At 42.9% G+C, this 27,035-nt stretch overlaps 1 protein-coding gene across 9 annotated transcripts in view; it reads left to right on the top strand.

The window, feature by feature from the left end:
• TJP1 (tight junction protein 1) overlaps positions 1-27,035 on the top strand; it is a 259,306-nt gene that overhangs the window by 219,306 nt on the left and 12,965 nt on the right. For 7 of the 9 annotated variants that reach the window (XM_024982004.2, XM_024982003.2, XM_024982002.2 and 4 more), the window contains 14 exons: positions 8,886-9,025; positions 9,957-10,062; positions 12,815-12,965; positions 15,432-15,540; positions 16,677-16,896; positions 17,105-17,289; positions 17,385-17,480; positions 19,643-19,725; positions 20,438-20,648; positions 20,957-21,057; positions 24,052-24,402; positions 24,729-24,968; positions 25,558-26,415; positions 26,545-26,642. In XM_024982004.2, the coding sequence (XP_024837772.1) occupies positions 8,886-9,025; positions 9,957-10,062; positions 12,815-12,965; positions 15,432-15,540; positions 16,677-16,896; positions 17,105-17,289; positions 17,385-17,480; positions 19,643-19,725; positions 20,438-20,648; positions 20,957-21,057; positions 24,052-24,402; positions 24,729-24,968; positions 25,558-26,415; positions 26,545-26,642 (2,949 nt within the window). The remainder of the gene's footprint in view (positions 1-8,885; positions 9,026-9,956; positions 10,063-12,814; positions 12,966-15,431; positions 15,541-16,676; positions 16,897-17,104; positions 17,290-17,384; positions 17,481-19,642; positions 19,726-20,437; positions 20,649-20,956; positions 21,058-24,051; positions 24,403-24,728; positions 24,969-25,557; positions 26,416-26,544; positions 26,643-27,035) is intronic. The other 2 variants (XM_024982006.2, XM_024982009.2) reach the window with 1 other exon arrangement.

The following is a 27,035-nucleotide window of genomic DNA, read 5'->3' as shown; positions in this document are numbered from 1 at the left end:
CCTTCATTTTGTCAGAAATGGAGCAACCTTCTGTTGTCAGAAGCAACAGAATGCAGTCATCTCTTTGGACTTTGAAGCCAGTTTTCCTGGGTTTGAGCCCCAGCCTGTCATTGGTTACTTGCACCACCTTGAATCCCTCTCTGAGCTTTAGTTTCCTCATTTGATGTAAAGAAGGCATCATACACCACAAAGTTGTGAAAGGTGATTGGAACACCTGGCCCAGATATTAGCGGCTTCCTTTATTACAGTGATTGGTAGTAGGAGCAGTTCATGCTGTAGACTGTCCACATGTGCTTTCCTGTGTGCTCACATTGACCATTTCTAAGACGATTTCCTCATTCCGTAGGCTAGTCATTTAAGCTAAGGATAAAGTCCAGGGTTATGTTGTTGACAAGAGAATTAAAGCCTCTTGGCCTTTAAACAGACTCAAGTGTTTGCCCTTCCTGGAGTAGAGAAAGAAAGGGAAGGTTACTCAAGGGAACAGAAACCTTTAGAGCCTTCCCTTGTGACCTAAGTAGGTTCCTCTGCTGCTGCTGCTAAGTCGCTTCAGTCATGTCCAACTCTGTGCGACCCCATAGACAGCAGCCCACCAGGCTCCCCTGTCCCTGGGATTCTCCAGGCAAGAACACTGGAGTGGGTTGCCATTTCCTTCTCCGATGAATGAAAGTGAAAAGTGAAAGTGAAGTCGCTCAGTCGTGTCCGACTCTTAGTGACCCCATGGACTGCGGCCCACCGAGGTCCTCCGTCCATGGGATTTTCCAGGCAAGAGTACTGGAGTGGGGTGCCATTGCCTTCTCCAGATTCCTCTACATGACGTTCTTTTCTTAGAGAGCTGAGTTCCGAGCACAGCACACGTGCTCACTTCTTATAATCAGATGAACAGTGTACCCTTGTCGTTGTCTAGAACGGCAGCTGGCAAACTGCAGCTAGTGGGCCAGATCCAGCCTGCTGCCTGGTTTTGCAAATAAAGTTTTGTTGGAACCCATCCTGCAGTGTCATAACCGTGAAAAGTTGGCAGAGAGTGCCTGGCCCACAGAGCCATTTACAGAAAAAGTCTGCCAGTCCCTCCCTGGTCTAGGATGTTAAAATAGTTTTGTTTGTAAATTAAAAAATAATATGTGTGTAGAGAGTGTTAATTGGAGAAGGAAATGGCAACCCACTCCAGTGTTCTTGCCTGGAGAATCCCAGGGACGGGGCAGCCTGGTGGGCTGCCGTCTCTGGGGTCACACAGAGTCGGACACGACTGAAGTGACGCAGCAGCAGCAGCAGAGAGTGTTATTACAGTGATTTTGTTAAATCACTTGATGCTTGTTGCTAGGTTCTGTATATTTTATTCAATGTCGTTCCACTGCCTGCTCTGGACTGAGACTCTGCTCAGGATGGAGCTGGGAGCCTCACTGGGGCACTGCCTCGTTCTGATTGACAGGAATGTCAGTAAGGGGGCTGGCTCATCACTATAGAGTATTCGAGGTGCAGAGGGATACCCTTCCTTCTTAGTTTTTCTTCAGTCATTCCTTACTAAAAGTTGTTCATTTCTTCAGAAATTACACTTGCAGAATGATGGGTCTGTTTTCTTTCTAATTCAGGTGGCTAGGTTACTTTGTTGTCACCATCAAACCAAACGAACGCACAGGAGGAGAATCTCTGTGCAGACTGATAGGCATCATGAAAGCTGCTTGTCACAGTGAGCAGTACAGGCATTATTTCTTCAAAAGCATACACCACATGTATTTCTAGAAAATGTTGCAGTGTATAAAGAACAGATTTTAAATTGTGAGAGCTTAGCTTGCAGATACAGTCCAGTGAATGTATGGTGGTCATTCCTTGCTCTCTCAGCACGCACAGGGGCAGCTCTCGCTTCTCTGCCTGAGCACCTACCCAGAATCTCCATAGTGCTCACTCTGCCTTGCTCACCCTCTAATCCACTATGCCATGCTGTAATTTTTGAGTTGCTGTCGAGGAGAAACTGCAGTGTGTAATATCTGTGTGTTTTCATATATAACTTAGGGGATTAACTGGTGGGAGCATTCTGAGTTATCAGACTTGATTGCACCTTGGTTTTTCTTCCTCGTATGTGTTAGGGGCCCACCATGCTGAACTCTGTCAGTGGAGAAGAACTTGGGAGCCTGGTTTAAGTTACTTTCTGAGTTTCTGTTTTTTACTATTAGGGTCGAGATACTCCAGTGGTCGTTCAGTTCAGTCGCTCAGTTGTGTCCAGCTCTTTGCGACCCTGTAAATTGCAGCACGCGAGGCCTCCCTGTCCATCACCAACTCCTGAAGTTCACTCAAACTCAGTGTCCATCAAGTCGGTGATACGACTCATCCTACGAAAGCAACTTTATACTTTCCTTTCAGAAACATTTATCGCATGCAGGTTGGCAAGAACTACATAGTTTAAAATGAAAACAAAAACTAGGTGCCCTTTAAAGACCACTGGTAAGGGCACCTGGTTTTTTGTTTTCATTTTAAACTATGTAGTTCTTGCCAACCTGCATGCGATAAATGTTTCTGAAAGGAAAGTATAAAGTTGCTTTCGTAGGATGAGTCATTTCTTAGGTAACAGGAAATGGGCTTTATAAAAGGATGTTTTATTACAGTGAACATTCAGCCTCAGTTTATTTTCTATATTCAGATTACTTTTAAATAAGATATAACCAGTCCATTGGGAGGTGTTTGAGAGCTAGAAATCAGAAATAAAATTTGAAGAGTTGGTAGTCTGGTATATTTCATCAGGGTCCAAGAAACAGCACAGTTTCAGCAGAACAGGTTTAATATAGAGAGGTTAAATATAACAAGATTGAAGCGACAGAGGATTAGCCAGTAGGAAAGGAAAGAGAACTCTGAAGAATGTGAGGATCACATGTGAGGAGGTTAACAGCAGTGGTGCTGAGGTGGAGCCCGCCCCACGTGCCTGAGGCTCACTATGGGGTGTCGTTGGGTGGGCTTACAGGGAACCTGCCCTCTGAGGGCCCAGGGAGAGCAGTGCTTGAGGACCTGTCTTGTCAGAGACCAAGTGCCTGAGCACCCTCGGAAGTGTCAGAAAGCTGCTGCCGCTGAGCCGCCCTTTCCCAGTATGCACCACCTGGGGCCTGCCTGCCTACTAAGGCGACCCGGAGGAGAAAACCCCTTCCCCTGTCCCTATTTCTCCATGCCCCTCTGATCCAGCTGCCTGCCCTCTGCCTGCACTAAATGGCCCCAGACAGCTGTGACTTCACACCTGAAGTCTTGCTCTTAAAGCCATCTGTTACTGATCTGGTTGAGTGTGTGTTATATCTGCTCTTCTCACACAGAGTTGACGGGATAAGACTTAAGGCTCTGTTTCCATTGAGTTTGTTTATGTGACTAAAAACTCTCTCAGAGACTCTGTCTTAACAGTTGTCTTCCACAGAACTTTGGGGCTTCCCAGGTGGCGCTAGTGGTAAAGAACCCGCCTGCCAATGTAGGAGACATAAGATTCTCATCCCTGGATCAGGAAGATCCCCTGGAGGAAGGCATGGCAACCCACTCCAGCATTCTTGCCTGGAGAATCCCATGGACAAAGGAGCCTGGCGGGCTGCACTCCATGGGGTCACAAAGAGTCAGACACGACTGAGCAGCTAACACTTTCAAATACACACTGGAGTTTGATGGCTGAGTACACCAAAAAACAATGGGTGAAGTGAAGTGAAGTCGCTCAGTCGTGTCCGACTCTTTGCCACCCCATGGACTGTAAGCCTACCAGGCTCCTCCGTCCCTGGGATTCTCCAGGCAGGAATACTGGAGTGGGTCGCCATTTCCTTCTCCAGGAGATCTTCTCAACCCAGGGATCGAACCCTGGTCTCCATCGAACCCTGGTCTCCCATATTGCAGGCACTGCGCTTTACCATCTGAGCCACCAGGGAAGCTCCTAATTTATGATTACTTACTGATTTATTTGTAATTATGATTACTTTATGGTTTATGATTCTTAATATTTTAAGTATATTGAGTTAAAATGTATTATTTGATTTCACCTCATTTATTTAATATGAGTTTTAGAAAATTTCAAGCTACATAAGTGACTTTCTTCATGATTCTGTTAACAGCATGGCTCTAGATCTATATGTATTGAATAATGCCTCCACCTTTTGGTAGATAATGGAAATACACTAAAAAGAACAATGATTTTTTAAAATATTGATCGTGTGAACAGTTTAATAGAATGATGTGAGTTCCACTGATCTGCAGTGTTAAGGTGTAGTAATTACATTAATGAAAGGTGGTAGTCAGAAGAGAATGAAAATTAGCCAAAAATGAAATACTTGTGGAATTTTTGTGTGCTGTATGGAGCAGGAGCCCTATTATAAGGCCTGGTTACCACTGGGGAGGATGGTCACATTAAAATATTATCTTTGATTCTTAGTTATCATCAGTGTTACTTAGTCATGTTGTAGATTCAGGAAGTTTTTTTTGTTTTGTTTTGTTTTTCAGTTAAAGGAAAGGAAGAAAATCAATTGGAATTGGAAACTGTTTTTTAAACTTGCAACTTAAAAAAAAAATCTGTTGGTGCGTGTGAGCTTTCTCTGGTTAGAGAGAGTGGGAGCTACTCTCTAGTCATGGTGTGTGGGCTTCTCAATGCAGTTTTCTCTGGTTTGGAGTACAGGCTTCAGTAGTTGTGGTACACGGGCTTATTTGCCCCGTGGCACATGGGATCTTCCCAGACCAAGGATCAAACCCTGCATTGGTAGGCAGATTCTTAACCACTAGACCACCAGGAAAGTCCAGAAATGTGATCTTTATTAAACAGATAGTTTTAAGCCAGTTGCAAAGCAACAGAATTTGTAGAACTATTAAAATTATGTAGTTATTTAACCTTGATCTCTTCAAAATGTTCATATGTACATTTGTATTTTTAGAGTAAAAAATGCAAGAAGAATTTACTATTTTGTATTGCCCTTTTTATTATGAATCACCTAGAACAGTTTGCAGATAGCTTAATTGTGTTTATTTATACTTAGACTAATTGTATGTGAGACTAACACATAGTGTCAGTTCCTCAGCCAGTGTCTGAGTCTTTGCAACCCATGAACTGTGGCCCACCAGGCTCCTCTGTTCATAGAGTTCTCCAGGCAAGAATAGTGAGTAGCTCAGTGGAGTGAGTAGTCATTCCCTTCTCCATGGGATCTTCCCAACTAAGGGACTGAACCTGGGTTTCCCATATTGCAGGCACATTCTTTACCATCTGAGCCACCAAGGAAGCCACCCCATTATTACATAAGCAGTGGCTAAAAAGTTTAACTTTTTATGATTTAAAAGTAGTTCATTCTGGTTTGAGCTAGAAAATATCTTGGCATACATGTGTGTGTGTGTGTATATTTTACTAAAAGACTGTTTTACTTACATGCAGCTCTTTTAATATATATTATTTAAAACTGGAATACCCCCTCCCCAGAGTAGTTAAATTAACTTAAAAATAGAACTCTGAAAACTTTTCTTATAAAAAAAGCATATGTTTTAATCTTTCTGGAGAACATCAGGAAGAAATGTTTTTCCTGGTAAGGGACTGCTAATAATATGGACTATGGAATTCTTTAAAGTTAGACTTAATTTCATCTTTAAATAATCATTATTTTAAAATAAAACTTTTCAGTCTTTCATAAGAAGATGTGACCTTATGGACTATAGCCCACCAGTCTCCTCTGTCCATGAGATTTCCAGGCAAGAATACTGCCATGCCACCTCCTCCAGGGCATCTTTCCCCACCCAGGGATTGAACGCATGTCTCCTATGTCTACTGCATTGCAGGCAGATTCTTTACTGTCTGAGCCACCTGAAAATTGAAACAGTCAAGATAAATCTAAGGTTTCTCTGGGCTGCTGTTGTATCTGCTTCCCCCTTTATGAACCGCTGTCACCCGCATCTGTCTGGTAATTCTGCACATGGGGTGTGTGTGTGTGTGCGTGCACACGCACGTGCAGCTGTGGGGAAAAGTGGTCTTTAATACCTCAGTGGTGTCTCACCACATGTATTCTGCCATTTGTTCTTCACATTTTGTTTGGGGGCTATTTTCCTATCTCTAGTTACAACACTGTTTCATTGTAAGTTTAAGATTTTAGTTTTTTATCTTCAATTATGAAAGCATTGTATGCTCATTAGAACAAGTGACACAGGCCACAGCTACCAACTCCACTACATCTGGATCTCAGATTTGAAGTAAGCTTTTCTCTGTACTTGGGTCAATGTTTAGCATCATATATAGAGTTTCTGTGTGTTTTGCAAAGAATTTTAAAATATCATGCTCTGCACATTATTCCCCAGTTGTTAGCTTATTTCACATAACACAAGGTAAGCATCCTTTTAGCTTTTTCATTTGATCAGAAATTTTCCATATTATGGAAAGTCTGTTTCTAGGTCTTTTTCATTTTTGTCCATGGGTTCATATATTGGCTTTTTTAACTGTTAAAATACTTAAAACATGTGTTGGCATTTAAAGTTTTTCATGGTTAGTGCCAGATTACTTTTCAAAAGTAGTGTTTACATTTTTTCTTGCTCTTAAAATTGAAGTATATTTAATTTAGAATGTTAGTTTCAAGTGTGTAGGAAAGTGATTCAGTGATACACACGTGGCAGTGCTTTCGTTTGTTTCTCAGAATTCCATGTGTACCAGTCTAATGGCTGCAAAATGGTGACTTCTTCTTATCAGTTGATTTCCTGACTAGTGGAACTGACCATCTTTTTGTGATATTATCCATGTCGAATTTCTTGTTTAGTATATTTCTGGTTCATTTCTGTTGCTCATTTTTCTGGGGTGTTGTTTTTTCATGGCTTTTGAATTTTTAACTTGCATTTTAGGGAGATCTCCCCTAGTCTAGGTTTGTATAGATGTATAATTTTTAATGCTATTGTTGTAGAGATATTTTTACTTACTTTACTATTTTCATTTCCATCTGATTATTGAGGATATTTAATTCTCAATGTAATTAAAGTTATTTTAATTCAAATAATTTTTAATATTCTTTTATACTCACTAAAGTGTTCTGCCAGTATTTCCAGGAGCATTATTGCATGATTCTGTCATCTGAGTCTTCAGATAATGGTAAATAACAGTAATGTTGGCAGGTGTCACTGTGCTGTTACTGATTTTAGAGCAAATAGATTCAGTGTTTCACTACATAATATGATAATAGCTCTTGGTTTCGGAAAATACTTTCATTATTATGTTGCCTGATCTTTGCTTTATTTGTGACTTTTATTAGGAATGGCTGTTGATTGTTTTCACATGCTCATTTGACCAGTATTAACTTTTTCTGTAATGTTTGAATAGAATTATGTGGTAGACTTTTAATGCTGAACTAGTCTTGCACTCTTGAAACAGCCCTGCTGTGACTCCTGTATCAGTATAATAATCCTCTAATACAGTATTTTATTTGGAATTTTCCCCTCCATTTATCTTTTAAAATATTTTTGTCTTCTTATTTGGTACTGTTAATTGTCAAGATTTGGGTGTTAAGCTTCTGTTAGCCTAAGGTTGAATTGCTAATCAACAGAAAGTTGAAAAATACTAAAGATAGGTACATGAGATTTTTATGATACTGTTCTATGTATGTATGTATGGGATTTTCTACAATAAAAAGTCTTTAAAAAGTGAGTTAGGGAGCTTTCTATATTTTTCTACGATCTAGGATGATTGAAGAAAAATATTAGGTTTTTCAGAGTTGGGAGAACTCAGCCATAAAATCTTCTATCAATACGTTAAATGGTAGATCTTGATTTATCTTTTTATGTGAAGCATATGTATTGGCCTTTATATATATATAAAGTTCACTTTTTATAGTTTGTATTTTTCTGGGGGAACTGTTGATGGGCACTGAGTTTTGTTTATTGCTAGTTGAGCTGCTATCAGAGTAAATGTTTTTATAAAATCTTCTTGGACATGTATGTGTGTGTTTCTTCAGGATAAATCTAAGAGTAGGATTCCAGGTTTTTGTGTATGTGCATTTTTGTTGTTGTTTTGATAAATAACTCCTATTTTTTGCTCAAGTAGTAGTACACTTTTTTTGTGTTTACACTTATTTCCACTGTCCTTTTCCAAATGTCTGTATCTCCATATCCTTCTTACGGCTTGATATGATTGGAGAACTCTCACAAGTAGTAAGAGCTCTAGTTTTTTGTATTTGCATTTTTCTCATTACTAGTGAGGTTGAATATTTTTTGTTTATTGTCTGTGTTTATTCACTCTTCACTGGTGAATTTCTTCTTCCTAGTAGTTATTTTTTTCCTGAACTGTCTCTTTTAAACTGATGTATAGTTCTCATATAGTCTAAATATCAAATCCTTATTATATGTATTATTGGGTCAATGTGTAGTTTTAAATTGAACTTCTGTTACATATTGTTTGGTCAAATTGCTAATATTCAGTTGTTTGAACTTAAAATTCATTTGGTTCTACATATGACATTTTTTCCAATTATTTTCACACCTTTTAAAGCTTTTTATGTATTTACTTGATATATTATGGCTTTTGTTAATTGAGACTTACTTTAAAAGTATTTTTGATAATAAAAATTAGGACTTTATCTGAAATTGATTTACTTCTATGTCATTAATACACGTAGTCAGCTAGGTTTTCTAGATTAGTGAACAGTTCTGACACTGCTTATTACACACTGTTTTGTTCCAGCACCTTTGGCCTGATGCTTCCATGATAAACTTTGGTCCTGCAGAAGTATCTCTCCATTTTCTGTTTTTCTACATGGATCTGTGGCAGTGCTACTCTAGTTTTAATTACTGAGTTTTTTTACAGTATTTTGGTGTTTTTTAGAGCAAGTCCTTTGTCACCCTTTCCTGACATTGTCTTGGCTGTTCTTGTGCTCTTTACAAATGATTTTCACCATGTGCTCATAACTTTGTGTTTTACTAATGTACAGTCTCCGGAGCAGAGAGGAAGAGAGAATTTCTAAACCAGGGGCTGTCTCGACTCCGGTAAAGCATGCAGATGATCATACACCTAAAACAGTGGAAGAAGTTGTAGTTGAGCGAAATGAGAAACAAGCACCCAATCTTCCAGGTAAGCCTCGCCTATGAAATAGGAAGTGCAGAAAACATTCAGTCAGATTAAACTGTTTTACAGTTTACAGAATTATATTTACAGGAGATACAAAAATGCAGTTATTACTACTGCTACTATTGTTGTTACCTACTACCCATGTAGGTAACTACCCATGGAATTTTTCTGTATTTCCAGCATTTTTATGTGGATAGGAGGTCACTGTAGATGAGTAGGCATTCTTGAATGTTTTTCAAATTTTCTACATAGAAATTATTCGTGGTTCACAGCTGTTCACAGTGAGTGAGGTTGTTTTTCAAACACTGCTCATTAAAGGGAAACATTAGATTGACTTCAGATACTTTTAAAAGTTATCTTGCCAGTGGACAGTGTTTTCAGAAACCCTTTATGAAGTGTACCTTGCCGAGCTGGATACGAGACCAGACGTGAAAACCTGCAGGGTTCTGAAATCCTGAAGGGTTGCTTGAAAGGCCTAGAGGTTCCGATTCTATTGTCCCTCAGGTCCTTCTCCCAAAACCTCTTTTCTGCTCTGCTTGCTTAGTCGCAGGAATGTGTATATTTAAAAATAAATTTTACAATAGTTAAGAAAGTGACAGTCCCAGCAGAGAAATGTAGGGATTCTCTCTTCATACATTCTTCTGTTATTCTTCCCTAAAAAGTAGATTTTTTCAGACTTCAACAGCTGGAGCTATGGAAAGCACAGGTGACCATGTGATGTGCATACATGTTATAAAGATATCAGAATATCTGACTATAAAATGTACCCTGATAGATGCATATGTAGTATATATGTCCCTGATCAGGTTCTCTGAACTTCCATTTTCACTGTATTTTGCAGACTTTTCATTGTTTGGTTATGCAGTGGTTGCTTGCACTGTTATTCCATTTTGTACAGTGTTTCCTGCACAGTTTAGATTTTCTCTTCTTTCAGAACCAAAGCCTGTGTACGCACAGGTAGGACAGCCAGACGTGGATTTACCTGTCAGTCCATCTGATGGCGTCCTGCCCAACTCAACTCATGAAGATGGCATTCTTCGGTAATGTGGCTTTAAACTTGTGTTGTTTTCTCTGCCTGTTACTGATCATGGTTTAGAGTGAGTGTTCAGTTGTGACCTGTATTACAAATGCTTTTGATACATAGTGTGTGCTGCATAATGCTCTGATTAGACTTTCATTTGTTTAGTTTTTAAATTATTTATATGATAGGATCAGAGATTAGAGGAAAACATACTTCTTTGGATGTTTACTTCCTTCTCACCACTATTTTCTACCTAGTTTTTGGATCAGAAATTAGAAAATTGTTTTCTGGACTTACGTAGTGGTCCAGTGGTTAAGAGTCTACGCTCCCAATTCAGGGAGCATGAGTTTAACCCCTGGTTAACAAAGCTCACACATGCTGTGTGGTGTGACCGAAAAGAAGAAAAACTTTCTAGTTAAACATGAGAATTTTCACAGACATTCTCAATCCCTAGCTTAAAAAAAAAAGAAGTGTTTCTCAGCACCTTGACTGAAGCCAGATAACTGTTTATCATGTGAGTGTCCTATACACTGTGGGTGCTGAGCAGCATCCCTAGCCAGCAGTGGTCACTAGCTAGTATGCACGTGTGCACACACACACACCCTGGTTGTGACAACTAAAAACACCTGCAGATGCTGCCAGATGTTCCCAGAGGCAGGATCACCCTGACTGAGAACCTGCTCTAGATCAGTCAGCACCTCAGTCAGTGTTTGATTTCCAAACATTTCATTACATTGTATCTTATATACCGAGACTGAGATGTAGATTTTATATCCAGATTTCAAACAGTCATGATCATCTAGTTTTTTGATGCCTCTGTGGTAAAAGAGAGGTGACAGGATGTGAATAATAGAAAATTACCAAATCTCCTAAAGTAGGTTAGATATAGACCCCTGCTCTCATCTGTTCTCTGTGCTGAAGGAAATTGGGTTGTTACCCTGAGACCCAGCATGGTAGAAACAGCTCCTGAAACAGGTGGGAGTGTCACAAGTTTAAAATTACACATTTTAATATTAGGTAACTGATAATTCAAAATTTTATAAATCGGGAAGGAATTATCTTGTTTTTCCTTTCTTAAGACTTGCCTGAGCACTTTCCTGACTCTTTAAGGTTTACCAAAACTTTGTTAGATTCCAGAGACTTGTTTGCCAGAGGAGCCCTGAAGGACAGATACGGAGAGAACTGAGGAGTGGGCAGGGTTTGTATTTGGGGTTTTTCGCTCACTCTCTGTGGATGCGTTTGAGGCAGAGGCTTCTGCTGCTGTGTGCGGTCGATACAACAGAGGGCCAAGAATAAAGGAACCTGTCTCGGTCACATGACCCTGAGATGGCGCCTGGAGCTGTTCTTGAATGATGTTTTTTAAAAGCCAGGTCTTGCTGAAGGATGCAGACTGCAGTCCACTGTTGTTACCTGTTGAGGTCCTCTAGGTTGGTCAGTGTTAGGAGAGGACTTTAGGGCCCTGGAATCTTAAGGACTTTAAGGGGGTGCTTAAAAGAGCTCTCTGGATAGTTGACTTTTGGGAGAGGAGGCTCTTGATGCAGGTGGAAAAGTAGATTTCACCACGAGCAAGGAGCTTACCGTCTATGATCCACAGATTCGGGGGACCTCCTGTGCCACCAGTAGTAAGTGACCAGCCCCAGCAGTAAGTGACCTTGTCTGATCTACATGCTCTCAGGTTTCTGCCCAGTTCATGGTTAGCTCATGTGAAGAAACCAGATCTAGTGGGACTACCTTATAAGTCCTAAAAGCCAAGGTGGTCTTTAGTTGGTTTAAAGAAGTAGGCATCTGTCTGTGTCCCCTCAACTCATTCATTCATTGGTTGACTTGTGTTTTTTAGTTATTGCTAACCTCTACTTATTTGTTCATTGTTACTTTAAAAGAACCTTTCTTCATTTCATGTCCAGATAGGTGTAAAAGACTTGTGTCTTCTTGTCTCTGAATGTGGGATGGCTATGGAAACCTAGAAGGGTAATTTGTAATTATGTATGTAATTTGTTATTAATTACCCACAAGGGTAATCTGTAGTACTATAGCCATTCTTCTGTGGCATTCTTAGTATTTGTTTCAGGAGTGTCAAGAGTTTTGACCCTGCACTGAGAGTAGAGGAATTAATGTGTCTTCATTAGTTCTTCTCCATTCTTTCCAGCATGAAGAGATTAACATGGGCTCATCCAGAAAGGCTGGATGGTGAGCTTTTTGGTTAAAAGTTCAAAGGGGCCTCAGAGCAAGTAATCTGTGTGAGCTACTGCAAGAACCCCTGGCTGCAGAGTTTGAAAAGCACTGTCTGTCGGGCACAGTGCCTAGAGCTTGATTTTGACTCCTGGTATTAGGGAAATTTGTCAGTTTACACTTCAGTTTCTACCTTTGTACAATAGGACTTCTCAGTTATTCGGTAGAGATGATATGGTATGTGAACTGGGGTGGGAAAAATGGAAGAGTTTTTAGCCATTGTTAATATATATATCGAAGAGTCAGAGTTGGGAAAACATGTTTTCATGAAGTAATTTTACAGTTATTATGTAAAACAGTACTAACATATTACATTTGGATATTTCAGAACTTATTTTTGTTAATTAGAAATTAAAAGAAAGTGCCATTAAATCTGATTTTGAGTTCTAATGCTAAATTTTATTAAGTAAATTAGTGGTGTGGGGGAAATTTCAGATATGATGGTCATTTGTTTTATTCTAAATATGGTTTTCATTATAGCAGTTTGCCGTTACTGTTTAAGCTTCTCTTAACTCATTCAAATGAAATACTTGTTTTAACAGGCCCAGCATGAAGTTAGTAAAATTCAGGAAAGGAGATAGTGTGGGTCTTCGACTAGCTGGTGGAAACGATGTTGGCATATTTGTAGCTGGTGTTCTCGAAGATAGCCCTGCTGCCAAAGAAGGCTTGGAGGAGGGCGACCAGATCCTCAGGGTATGTCCATGATCAGCTCACATGGTTTCAGATACTTAGGTCTCCAGAGCAAGGCCTCACACATAGCAGATGTGTTATGATGAGCTTGTAATCTGTGTTAAAGAACATGGGACTCCATCAGGTCTCCCCTCCCTGCCTCTGCTCTGCTCACGTCTGTTAGGTGTGACTGCACAGTATGTGGCTTTGGTTTCATTTTAATCACTCATTTGTAGAATGTGGAAAAACCAAGTCTTAGAGCTCACAGTGTCTCCCAGTTATCTCCAGTTCAGCTGAGCATTCCTGCTGGCTGGACTCTGCTGTGGGCCCCAGCCTGCCAGCAGGGCAGCATCAGGTACGCAGCCTGTGGGTCCCCTTTACCCAGTGATGGCTCGGGTGTGCCAAGATGGGTGTCCATCGGGTACACGTGTAAGCTCTCGTTCTGAAGCTTCACATCCACAAAGATGAGAGTCCAGGAAAGCCCAGCTTGGATGCAGTGTACCAGTGGGCTCTTTGTGTTTTTTTTTGTTTTCCATAAGCAGTGTTACCTAGTAACATAGTACCATCTTTATTCATCTTCTCTCTCTCTTTTTTTTTTTTAAATTTTATTTTATTTTTAAACTTTACATAATTGTATTAGTTTTGCCATATATCAAAATGAATCCACCACAGGTATACATGTGTTCCCCATCCTGAACCCTCCTCCCTCCTCCCTCCCCATACCATCCCTCTGGGTCATCCCAGTGCACTAGCCCCAAGCATCCAATGTCGTGCATCGAACCTGGACTGGCATTTCGTTTCATACATGATATTTTACATGTTTCAATGCCATTCTCCCAAGTCTTCCCACCCTCTCCCTCTCCCACAGAGTCCATAAGACTGTTCTATACATCAGTGTCTCTTTTGCTGTCTCGTACACAGGGTTATTGTTACCATCTTTCTAAATTCCATATATATGCGTTAGTATACTGTATTGGTGTTTTTCCTTCTGGCTTACTTCACTCTGTATAATAGGCTCCAGTTTCATCCACCTCATTAGAACTGATTCAAATGTATTCTTTACCCCCTGCTGGATATACTACATCCCATTCTAGTCGGAGGACCAGCTCTCAAGTGGGAGTTCCCGCCTCACCTTGCTCTGTTCTCTTCTTCCTTCTCCTCCTGCCCCAAGTCTGACTGCTTTGTTCTGAGTTCTCTTTCTCTGCCTGTTGGCTCCGCATCTGCCTTGTGTTGTCTGTCTTTCTCCTCTGGCTATTGCACTTGCAGGTAAGGTGGCGCCCTTCCCTGCCTGCTTGTGTCATGAGGCCGTCCAGCCTGCCTTCCACCTTCACCACGGCTCAGGGTGGATTTCCATGGGGCACCACCAACCTGATGGCATCTTCAGCCCTTGTTTTTCTGTATTTCTTACTCATGTTTTACCTTAAGCAATTACTTTCTTCTTTGGATTCCATAACACTGTCATTCTGGCCCTCCTAGTCGATAAATGTTTCAGTTCTTTTCCCACCACCTTCTTTAATCATTCTTCTGAAAACCTGGCACATGTTCAGCAACCCCCCCTTTCCTCTTGCTTCCCTGTCTTCATGTTGGGTTTGGTCACTTGAGGCAGCAGCTCGCAGTCAGAAACCACCCTCTGAGTGTGGGGTGAGCTCCCTCAGGCCGTGGTGGCCGCTCTGTCCCCCTTCCCCTTCACACTTGCATGGAAGGAGGTCAGGGCATTCATTGGCTCTGCCTGGCTGATTTCCACTTGACATTTGTTTACAATATTTCTGTTTTCTCAGATACAACATTGATAATTAAGTAGACCTATTCTCTTACCCACTCCATATGCTGTTTGAAGTAATCATTGTCATGTAAAAATATTTTCTCATAATTGTATCATTAAGGTAGTACCTGTTGAAAACATTTTCTCTTAATGTAGAAAATTTCCAGAAGATGAATAGAAGGAAATCTCCCTGTTACCTGCATACAGTCACTGATGACATTTCTGTTAGGTCCTCAGGGGTATCTGATAGAGTGAGTACTGACCTGGCAGACTCTGAGCCTGTGTTGTACACATGCTCTTACTTAGGTGGCACAGCGCACACGCTGTTTCCTTCTGATTGCTTCTCAGAGAGTCTAAGAAGTCTGGCTCTGTTGTACAGTCTGGACTTTAATTTCAAAGTTTAAATCATGAGATTTTATAATAATAAGTCATTGGAATTAGATGTTAGCTTTCTTGGTCTGAACTGGTTGGAATTTGCAGTGTATGATCTCTAATATTGTGTGGCATTGTCACTGTTTATAGGAATTTATACTTTAACTCACTTTATTTACTTGGTCTCTGCTTGTTACAAACTAGGGTCTTTTCTCCAAAAATAAATATTTTTACTTTTGGAGATGTGATATTTCTAGAGTAGATAAACTCTAGAAATATTTGTTTCCTGTGCAGTTAAATGTTTTTATTGTCTTAAAATATGGCCAGTAGTAATTTGTGAAACGTTATTTTAACAGGTAAACAATGTAGATTTCACAAATATCATAAGAGAAGAAGCCGTCCTCTTCCTGCTTGACCTCCCAAAAGGAGAAGAAGTGACCATATTGGCTCAGAAGAAGAAAGATGGTGAGTTACTCTCAGGAAATTGAGAAAATAAACCTGGAGATGCTGGACTACTTAAAAAGGGAGTAATAAATGACTTGTTAACCCTACGGATTTTGTCATTTAGGGGCGCACAGCCTTTACACTGTGGGGCTTCCCTGGTGGGTCAGTAGTAAAGAATTCTGCCAATTTGGGAGATGCAGGCTCGATCACTGGGTCAGGAAGATCGCCTGGAGGAGGAAATGGCAACCCCCTCCGGTATTCTTGCTTGAAGGAATCCCATGGATGGAGGAGCCTGGTGGTCTGTACAGTCCATGAGGTTGCAAAGAGTCGGACACGATTTAGTGCCTAAACAACATCAACAATCTTACACTATGCTTGTTAGCACAGCACAATAATGGGACCAGCCAGAGTCTTTCTGGCTTTCAGTTTAAGTTAGAGTGTCATCTGTGGGAGAATTGTATACTCTTCCACAAAGAACTGTACATGGGCAGCTTCTGAATTTTGTATTGATATTTTCTAAGCAGTATGCTCTGATGTTTGTTGGCATTAATTTCAAGAGAATGACTACTTTTCTGTGATTAAGAAGATGCACTTTTCATTTAGAACAGACAAGGTCTCTCAAGCTTGGTACTGTTGATGTTTTGAACCAAGTAATGTGGTGAAGGCCGTCCCATGTATTAATGCTTCAGGCTGTTTGAGATGTCCTCCCTCTGCTCACTAGGTGTCTGTACACACACCTTCTTTCAGCACATGGTTGCTGCTATCAGAAACGTCTCCATGCATGCCAGCCCTCTCTCTCACCTGACGGATATGGGGTTGCCCTCATTTGAGAGCCACAGTTTAGAGAGCGGGAGCGTCTGTGCAGGGCTGAGGCGGGACTGTTAGGTGACCGAAGCAGGAAGCACGTGTGGCTCTGGACGAGTTGCCTGCTGGGTGTCTGCAGCAGTTTCCTCATCCAGGAGGCGGGGTGCCGAGTCACCGTGTCATGAGCTCACGGTGATGCCCACGAGACAGAATATGTAGGAAGGAGCTACTGTTAGTTGGATACGGTTGTTTTTGTCATTGCTAACGTTATCAATAGAATCTTCACCTAATGTATTCTATTCATATGAATTTCTTTTTCCACTCATTATTGATTATATTTTGTTTCCGTTTAGTTTATCGTCGCATCGTAGAATCCGATGTGGGTGATTCTTTCTATATCAGAACCCATTTTGAATATGAGAAGGAATCTCCCTATGGACTCAGTTTTAACAAAGGAGAGGTGTTCCGTGTCGTGGACACTCTGTACAATGGGAAGCTGGGGTCCTGGCTTGCCATTCGGATTGGCAAAAACCATAAAGAGGTGGAACGTGGCATCATCCCAAACAAAAACAGGTATGAGCGCTCCGCTGTGTCTCGCAGAGTGGGTTAGGGAATGAGGAAAAGGTTTCAGCCCCACAGGGAGTCTTCACTGTACTCACCATGTCTAAGACTGACCTAGTTTTATAAACTCCTTTATTTTAATTTAAGCATTAAGGTTTACATTCCATGTGAAGTTCTGCCACAAGTCTTTGTGCATTTTGTTCTGTGTTCTCTTGTGTAGAGCTGAGCAGTTAGCCAGTGTGCAGTATACACTTCCCAAGACAGCAGGGGGAGACCGCGCCGACTTCTGGAGGTTCCGCGGTCTGCGCAGCTCCAAGAGAAACCTGCGCAAGAGCCGAGAAGACCTCTCAGCCCAGCCAGTCCAGACCAAGTTCCCGGCGTATGAGAGGGTGGTTCTTCGAGAAGGTAGTCTATTTCCTGCCAACCAGCCTATATTAATGTCGGTTTGCCTAAGACAAAAAAAGCATAAACTGTGCTTTTTTTCATCTGAATCTTCTCAGCTGGATTCCTGAGGCCTGTAACCATCTTTGGACCAATAGCTGATGTTGCCAGGGAGAAACTGGCAAGAGAGGAGCCAGATATTTACCAGATCGCAAGTAAGTGGTCTTGATGCAGACTTTGAGTGGGGTTGAGGGTGCTTCTTTACTAGTTACCCTCTAAAGGTAGATCTGACCCATTCACCTAATAGAAGTAACACTTTTTGCCGCTGACCCCACGTGTTTAATTGGAGGGAAATCTGAGTGATGGTGCCCTTACTCTGCCAGGTCCCTCTCCCCCAGCCCACAGTCACGTTTAATCCTGACAACATCCCGAGGCAGCTGTCGAATGTTCACCCTGAGCGAGGCAAGCTGGGTGCACTGCCCCCCTCCCTCGTTGGGGCGTCGTGAGGACTACTGGTTAAATCACTCACTCAGCTCTGAACCCAGCTTTCTGGCTCCAGCCCAACTTTATCAGTCATTAAGCAAATAGAGAACTCAAATATCAATGTCAGAAGGTAATAGAAGCATGGTTATGCTGTTGGTTACTGCAGACATTTATAGTGTTTTGGTGTTACGTGTAGATACTGAGGAAGTAGTGCTCTAAATGCCTTACAGGTTTTGCTTGCAGATTCTTTCAGTTTCCTTATTTTAACTACCATGGTAGTTTAAATCCACAGACTTAGTTACGACCCCTTAGGCCTGCTTTAATTTATATGTAAAAACTTGAAAAACGTTTTTTTCTAATTAGAAATACACCATTTTGTATTTGGAAAAAATTAGAAAATTAGTTTTGACATATCTCATCATCACCCTCAATTTTACCTTATTGTATTTTCCTCCACCAAGTGTATATTCCATTTTCCTTCTTAGTGGATAACTCATGTTTTCATTTTATTATCTATTCTATAAAAAATCTGTGATTTGATTAGCCTTTGTTTTTATAGTTTGTTTCAAATTTATATTTTACTAATACAGAGGTTGCATAAATCTGTGCGGTTTGTGTGCTGGGTGTAAACACTCCAGTACATAGCTGTGTGTGTGTGTGTGCTGGGTTCATTAGGATTCCTGGAGACGGGTGCGCTCCCTGCTGCTGCTGTAGCGCTCTGACTGCCCCTGTGGTGCCGTGAGCTCCAGGGGCTGGTTTACATGAACAGGGTGTTGCCTTTGTATTTGTATTGTATACATTACTTTTCATTTGCTTGCTGGTGAAGCTGAATGAAGACATGTGTGTCCTGAAACTCAGAAGATGCAGACGAATGATAGTAAAATTTGAGCAATTTAGAAAATGTTCACTTCTGATTCTCCACTCATTTTGTTAGTCTTTTCAGAAGAGATCTTTTTTTGGTTGTGCTTATAGACAGCACTTTGCCTAAAGAAGTTGGTGGTTATAGATACCACCCGTAACCAAGCTTAAATCTTTTAAATTTAGGAAGAACAAGTGTGAAGACCTACAGAGTTCTGTTTTAAGGACTGATTGTTACTTTAATTGGGTTTATTCCACAATCAGGGTCTTATAAAAGGGGTTCAGATCGCTTAGTTATATACCCTCTTTGAATCAAATGAGAGTCTTTGAATTTAGAAACTGGTAGCATTTTCTCCAGCCACAATTCCCAGGTGGTCTCCCGTCATTGCCTGTGTCCAGCGGACTGGAAGCTAGCCCTCTGTCTTGTGAGAGCCTCGTCCCCCTTATCCCTCAGCCTGACCTCTGCACTTCTATGTCTCTGCCTCAGAATAGCTGGAACATTTTTGAAAATATGCATCTTAAAAACTCACATCACTTTAAACTTAAATATTTGGACCAAACATATAATTTATAATTTTACTTTGTTGACTTTAATGGAAGCAAGTTCATCAATATTTTTTTAAAGCTGATTTTCAATTGAGAGAATTGCCATTTTGGCAATTTCTCTTGACCAGTAGGATGCTGAAGTTCTGCTTCCTGATTAAAATGTTGTTCATTATGAAGTATTACTTTGATGTTGTGAGCACAGTGCATGCAGTGTGGCTCAGCTGCTGGGTGGGGTCACCCCTGGGATCGTGGGTGAGCACCCACCTGCCTTCTGATGGTATGAAGCACTGATGTCACCAGGCGCTCTCAGCCAGGGCAGCCCTGAGAGGACATGTGGCCTCAGTTCTATCACTGTGGGTCAGGAGGGACACGGGACTGCTGCTGACATCCAGCAAGTGGAGCCCACGGTGTCGTTAGTGCCCAGAAGCCGAGGGCCTGGTCTCACCAGTGGAAATCTGATGTTTTGTTTCTCTCCTGATTTCCTGACTAGAAAGTGAACCTCGGGATGCAGGAACCGACCAGCGCAGCTCTGGCATTATTCGCCTCCACACAATAAAGCAGATAATAGATCAGGTATGTTCCTGAAAGTTGACCTGTTCATTGTAAGCTGTGGGATGAGTCTGGCTAAACTGAAAGTAGGAGGTATTTTTTCTCAAGTTGTTACTGGTATACCATGAGAAAATTAAGCCAGACATTGTAACGGTTGGTGTCAGGGACGGTAAGTAGTGCTTGCCTCAGAAGATAAGCTGTCATCACCACAGAAAGGGATCCAGTGTCCTCACACAGGCAGTCTGCGGCTGTCCCAGTGGGACAGTTCAGGTTGCCCTTTGGTGCTCAGATGATAGGAATGTGTGTTAGTCACAGGGTTATTAGGACCATTACAATGTTACACTTATTTTCACTCTCTGCTCGCAAGTATTGGGGCTGTCTTAAAAGTGAGCTGCCAAGAGAGGTGGTGTAAAATATAAAAATGGGAGAGAATAATCTTTCTAAATTTAATGTATTTCCTGCTATATGTGGTTTTAAATATCTTTGTGCAACTCAATTTATAAACATTTTGAGTAAGCAAAAAAAAACAAAACAAAAAAAACAGCTCATTAAGACTTTCTGCCTTATATTGAGCTAGAAAGTATATAGCATTAACTTGAGAGTACACCTTTTCCTGGCGTGCTCCTGAGACAGTTTGGAGTTAAACATCTGTTCCTGTTGGAACATAGTCTCGGGTAGGACTTCTAAAGGTGATGATTCTCAGTTACCTGTGTCTGCTTTCTCCTTCTGTCTTCAGGACAAACATGCCTTACTGGATGTAACGCCCAATGCAGTAGACCGTCTGAACTATGCCCAGTGGTATCCAATCGTGGTGTTCCTTAACCCGGACTCAAAGCAGGGTGTGAAAACAATGCGAATGAGGTTATGTCCAGAATCTCGGAAAAGCGCCAGGAAGTTATATGAGCGCTCTCATAAACTTCGTAAAAATAATCACCATCTTTTTACAAGTGAGTACGTGAAAGCCCTTCTTTCATCTTACAGTTTCTGTGCAGTAATATGTGGGCAAAAAGGTTGTGTTGTTTAAATATTAAAACTCATATAACCTTTGCCTGTTTTGCTTGCTCTTGTGTTAATGGCTGCTATTGATGGAAAGAAATGGTTTGGTGCCAAAACAGACATTTCCAGGGGTGTGTCCTCAGATATCATCTGTCAGAGAACTCAGTGGTGGAGGCTGAGCTCTAAGCAGTGTTGAGTGAATTCGTATTTGGTGGCAATGTTCTAACCAGAGAACAATGCTTTTGTTGTCTGTTTTCAGCTACAATTAACTTAAATTCAATGAATGATGGCTGGTATGGTGCACTGAAAGAAGCAATCCAACAACAACAGAACCAGTTGGTATGGGTTTCTGAGGGAAAGGTAAGAAGTTTCCTATTGTTAACCCATTTGACAACTCACATAAGAGAAGCCTTTGAGACACCGTTTTCTACTTGGATCAACATATTGGAGGAATCGGGGGCTTCAGTGTCTAGGCCTTCACAATTTGCATGTGGGATTATGAATTCATTTTGGTAGTAAAGGATTTAGAAGTTTCCTGCCCACTGAGCTGCCATCCGGCAGTGTTCTCTGTCTCAGAATGATGTGGAAGAGCAGGGCTGAGCTCCAACTCCACCCACCTGACCGACAATGAGTGTGAACCTTGCTTCCTTCCTCCTCTGGAAATAAGGGGCTGAGTGGGCTCGGTGAGGGTCCCCAGAGTGCTGTCCTCTGCATGTGAGATCCAGGACTTGTCTGGAGGAAAAGGCAGGGAATGGGCAGGGCCCACTGTCCTTAGACCCAGCCCTGGCGCAGCATGGACACACAGCTGCGTGGTGGGGGCTGGAGGGGCTGCAGTGAGGGGCTTGGCTCTGCTGCTGCTGGAAGCGTGGCCCTGAGCCCCTCCCTGAAGGATTTCTGCATCAGTACCTGTTAACTAACATCCCTGAGACACACTGGAAAAGTCAGGTTACGCAGCCCAGACTTTTGGCTTTGCATTCTGGTGTTCTGTACTACCTTTTGCTGTTGGCCTGTCTGGGCTCCTAGCAGTTCTTAATGGCACAGGATGTTGATTTTGTTGGGAGTTAATACTTTTCTCAGAATACACAGTTAAAGAAGCTTTTGTTATAAATGCGTTTTGCCTTCGGATGAATACATTGTCAGTGTGTTTCCGCTGCTAGGGAAAGTTGAGAATGTCTCTTCTATTTTGTTTCGGTATTTCCTCGTCGGCTCATTTCTGCTGTTTTCCCCTGCATGCTCCCCCTTCCCCTGCCTGGCTGTGGCCCCTGAGGCCAGTGCAGTGCATGCTGCATGCTCAGGACCCCTGCTTCTATCTGGAAGACACCACCTCTGTGAGAAGAGATGTCCTAACGCTGACATCTGGAGGTGGTGTTGGCTGCTTCCACCCATAGTCACGTGTCAGTACCACTCACATGCGATCATGAGACCCCCCCTGACCACTGACGTGTCAGCCAGGAACTTGATAGACAGAGGTGGAGCAACTCACTGCAGCACTTCCCACAACATACTTAACTAACTTATTTACTCTGTGGCCTTGGGTGAGTATGATCACTTCCACTCCATACTAACCATTCCAGGACAACACAATTCTGCTAGCAGCCTGTGTCAGCTAGACTGTTAGCAAGAAAGCTATTAGTTTATAAATGCACAAAATATACTTGCCTACCTATCTGAGAGGTTTTTTTATTCCACAAATCTTAGTTTTATTTCTCTGATATTAGTGTGCTTCCTGGATTTTAAAATGAAGGTCTTAACTCCCCAACTATTTTTCTGTGTGAGGAAAATAATAAAAATTAATTAAAATGACCTATATTAATAGGTCTCATAAGTCATTTACTATTAGAATAATAGGTTGATGCTCTAAATCAGAAAAGGTGTTAACAATTTAAATCAAGTTTGACTTACAGTATATTTTTTCCAAATAGGTTCTTAAACTAAGAGATTGTATTTAGTTAAGAGATTATTAAACTAAATAGATTCTTCTCTTCATTTCCACCCTGAACTCCCCTAAGTTAATTACTTCCACCTGGTTTCCAGGAAGAGTTCCTCTCGGCAGTTCTGATGGTCTTACATGTTCCCTACTGAACCAAGAAAAGTCATCCTGGGGCTTTCTTAACAGGAGGCATATGTCATCTCTGGCTCCAAGTGCTTGTTTCTTGCTCCTTCTGCATTTCATATCCTGCAGCAGATCAGAGAGTTCTGAGTTGCTCGTCCCTAGGGCCGTAAGCACTGCCCCGACTGGCCCCTGGGTTATATAGTCTTGCAGGCTCTGCGAGTGGAGATTAGAGTGGAGAGAGCAGGCAGATTTTTGCAGTGAGAGAGACTCCACCCATCATCCCTGGCTTTCCAAACCGCTGATCAGGGACAGGTGGTTTTTCCCACGTGGAAGAGGCATTCAGGATCAGGCTCCTGCAGAGCCAGAATCAAGACTGGGGGAAGTGCCATTCAGGCGGCTCAGGCCTTGTCTGTCAGTCAGTCCGTGCTGGTAGAATTCTGGGTTCCACATCTTGCAGGTCTCGAGCCATACCCCACCTCTGGGTCCTCCAGGGCAGGGGGTGGCTGTTGTCTGTGGTCCAGGCAGTAGCATCACGTCAGTGTGCGCTGACAGCCTGTTGTTCCTGTTCCCTCATTTACTTGTGTGTTCTCTCTCACTGGCTCAGGAGACACTTGGTGGAGCCTGGAGCCGACTCAGCTCTTAATCCTGCGTAGAGCATCATTCCTGCATCTCCCCCCCGCCGCCCCCACTTCCCCTGGACACTGACTGCATCTGTGCAGAGTTATGTTTTAACAGCAGTTCCTAGTGAGCAGCCAGCACTTAGCTGATGCTTTTCCACGTGTTTTATAAAAACTGTAGGGCCAAATACCAACTTTTAATCTTCATATATAGATTTTATATATACACAAGGTCTCTTACTCAGCTTGAACTGTGGCGTTAATCTCCTAGTTAGTCTCATGCGCGATGTTCTGTCAGTCGGTGTGTCTGTTTCTGTGAGCTTGGCCTGGCCATATCCCCCTCTTGACCCTGCTCTGGGCTGACAGGCTAGCGAGTGACTAGGGTCCACGAGCCAGAGGAGGGCCAGGGCTCCTTCACTGTCTTCTGGGGCTGGGCATCAGGGTCCAGTGTTGTCATGGCCGGCTGGCCGACCTCACTCATCCAAGCCCTTCAGATATCCGAGGGTGCTTTGTGTGTCCGCATGTGTGCTTGTGAAGTCTTCATGACCTTTCCTCAGCAGAAGCCTCTAGACTTAGCTGTGATTTCTCCGAGGACAAGTATCCTTTTCAGTCCCCTTGTGAAATAAAGGCCACCTCTTACAAAACTACTGAATAAAATTTTTAATTTACTTTTATTTGACCCAGGCGGATGGTGCTACAAGTGATGACCTTGATTTGCATGATGATCGTCTGTCCTACCTGTCAGCCCCAGGTAGTGAATACTCAATGTATAGCACGGACAGTAGACACACTTCTGACTATGAAGACACAGACACAGAAGGCGGGGCCTACACTGATCAAGAACTAGATGAGACCCTAAATGATGAGGTGGGGACTCCCCCGGAGTCTGCCATTACCCGGTCCTCTGAGCCTGTCAGAGAGGACTCCTCTGGAATGCATCCTGACCACCAGGCATATCCTCCCTACTCACCACAAGCGCAGCCACAGCCAGGCCATAGAATAGACTCCCCTGGATTTAAAACAGCCTCTCAACAGGTAAGCAGCAGCATCAATGTTCTGCAGGTGGAGGTACTTGATCAAAGTCTAGATGTGGTGACTGACTTAAAGAATGTGGTGTCCTTTCTCACAGGTTAAAATTTAATGTCTAATTTCAACTTAAGAATACCAAGGACTTAATTCTAAACTTTGTGTATTTAGAATCTCACACAGCAGTATACTGAAATTTAAAAATTCAGGACATGAGGTCACAGTTTTTTTACTCAGCACACTTAAAATGTATGTCTATCAACCACTATAAATGGAAGTGGGGAGTTAGCAGTGAACAGAAGCATTATATTTAAACTATTTTAAACACTTCACAGAAAGCAGAAGCCTCATCTCCAGGCCCTTACCTTTCGCCTGAAACAAACCCGGCACCATCAGCCTCTGCTGTTAATCCTCACGTAGACTTAACTAATGTCAGACTGGAGGAGCCGAGCCCAGCTCCCCCCTCCTCTGACTCACCACACGCCGACTCTTTACGAGCTCCAGGCACTGAGGCCGCTCACGTGCAGCTCAAAGGTCCAGAGCCGTCCCTGTCGTCGCATGTGGGCCCAGCAAAGGTACCTGTGCCGCGGGGGCTGCCCTCACCCGCCGCTCCCCGTCAGCCTGCCACATGAGCACGTCTGCTTTCCCTCAAGTGTCCTCTGCTTTTACTGTGGGCTCAACACCATGTTCTCAAATCACTACAAGTCATCTGGTTCTGCAGTCTGCATGGCTTCCAGTGGTGCCTGATTCTTTAAATAGGCCTTTTAATTGGGATTGGTACCTAATACTTTTATAGGTTTTTAATGTTTGGCTTTAGAATCTTCCAAAATTTCTTAATATATCGTTCAGATCCATTGTAAACTGCTTTATGTTTTCTAAACTATCATGTCCATAAATTTTCTTTATGATTTTCATTTTCAGTGTCCAAATCAAGTGGAATCAACAGCTGAATGCATTAATTTTCTACTAAACTTCATTTAGTGTCGTTACGTGCTGAAACATAAAAGTCCCTACTTGCATTATAAATTTTGAGCTTTCACTTAAACTTGCTTTCTCCACTAATCTTTCTGTCCTGGTAATAAAGGGTAGAACATGTCGTTTCTGTCTCTTACTAGACTAGGATTTGAAGCCAGCCTGTGTCCTTACGCATGGCTGTTTATACAGGTGTACAGGAAGGACCCCTACCCTGAGGAGATGATGAGACAGAACCACGTCTTGAAGCAGCCGGCTGTGGTTCACCCTGGGCAGAGGCCAGACAAGGAGCAAGGCCTGAGCTACGAGCCGCAGCCTCCGTACACAGAGCGACAGGCTGGCAGGGAGTTGGAGCGGCCTGCATACAGATACGATGCCTCTAGCTACCCGGAGCAGTTTGCTCGGAACTATGACCATCGTCTGCGCTATGACGACCGCCTCCTCACCTATGAGGAACAATGGCCCTACTACGATGACAAGCAGCCTTACCAGCCCCGGCCTCTTGATGGTCAGCCTCCCGCGGAGCCAACAGAACGAGGGTATTTCCCCCGTTTTGAGGAGCCAGTGCCCCTGTCCTATGAAGGCCGAGCGCACTACGACCCACTGCCCAGGACCTCCACCTTGCGGCACGAAGAGCCTCCCGCCCCTGCCCCTGGGTACGACGTGCACGGAAGGTACCGGCCTGACGTGCAGCCCTACTCCACTGCTGGCCCCAAGGTGCCCCCTGAGCCCAAGCAGTACTTGGACCAGTACCCTCGGAGTTACGAGCCAGCGCCAGCCCAGGGCTTCCCCTCCAGGGCAGGCCCAGGCCACTACGAGCCTCTTCACAGCACCACGCTCGCTCCACCACTTGGCCCCTCGTCCCAGCACAAGCCCGAAGTCCCGCCCACAGGCACCAAACCCCTGCCTCCACCCCCAGCTCCGGCCGAGGAGGAGGAAGACCCAGCCATGAAGCCACAATCCGTGCTCACCAGAGTGAAGATGTTTGAGAATAAGAGGTCTGCTTCCATGGAGAACAGGAAGGATGAGAGCCATTCCACTAGTTTCAAGGTAAAGAGGTGATCACTGTTTCCCTGCCTTGTGTGCAGAACACATGCAGAGATGAGCATGCAACATGCCTAAGCAACACCTGTTTTCTCTTGATCTCTGCCTAAGGATATGAATCTTCTTTCTCTGCAGCCCCCAGAAGTCACGTCAAAACCGGCAGGTGCTCCTGTCCCAGGTCCCAAAGCCCCTGCTCCGAGTCAGCTCGGTGAACACGACAGAGCAGCACATAGGTGGGTGCTCTGCAGCCTCGTGGATGGGGAACAAGCCCCAGCTGGGGAGGGGCGGGCAGGCAGGGGGTTTGCAGGTCTTCACTTGAAATCTGCCATGTCTCCACTGAAACGGTGGTCCCAGAAAGACAAATAACTTCATTTTATCTTCTGCAGCACATCTTTGTTATCCTTTCCATAAACAAATCTGAAAACAATTTTCTAGCAAATTTCTAACATATGCTAATATACAATTTTAGAGCCCTAACTTCTGAAGGATGTTTTTAGTTTAATAGTGCTGTTGGCTCACAGGCTGTTAGTTCCCTGAGGAGGGACAGAGTCCATGCCCCCTGCAGTGGAACTCTTGAGTCCTAACCACTGCACCCCGGGAAGCCCAAACATAATCTGTTAGTGAGC

Source organism: Bos taurus, chromosome 21 (assembly GCF_002263795.3).
Source record: "Bos taurus isolate L1 Dominette 01449 registration number 42190680 breed Hereford chromosome 21, ARS-UCD2.0, whole genome shotgun sequence".
Classification (NCBI taxonomy): domain Eukaryota; kingdom Metazoa; phylum Chordata; class Mammalia; order Artiodactyla; family Bovidae; genus Bos; species Bos taurus.
Note: the sequence above shows the minus strand (reverse complement) of the source record. Positions and strands in the feature narration are given on the sequence as shown.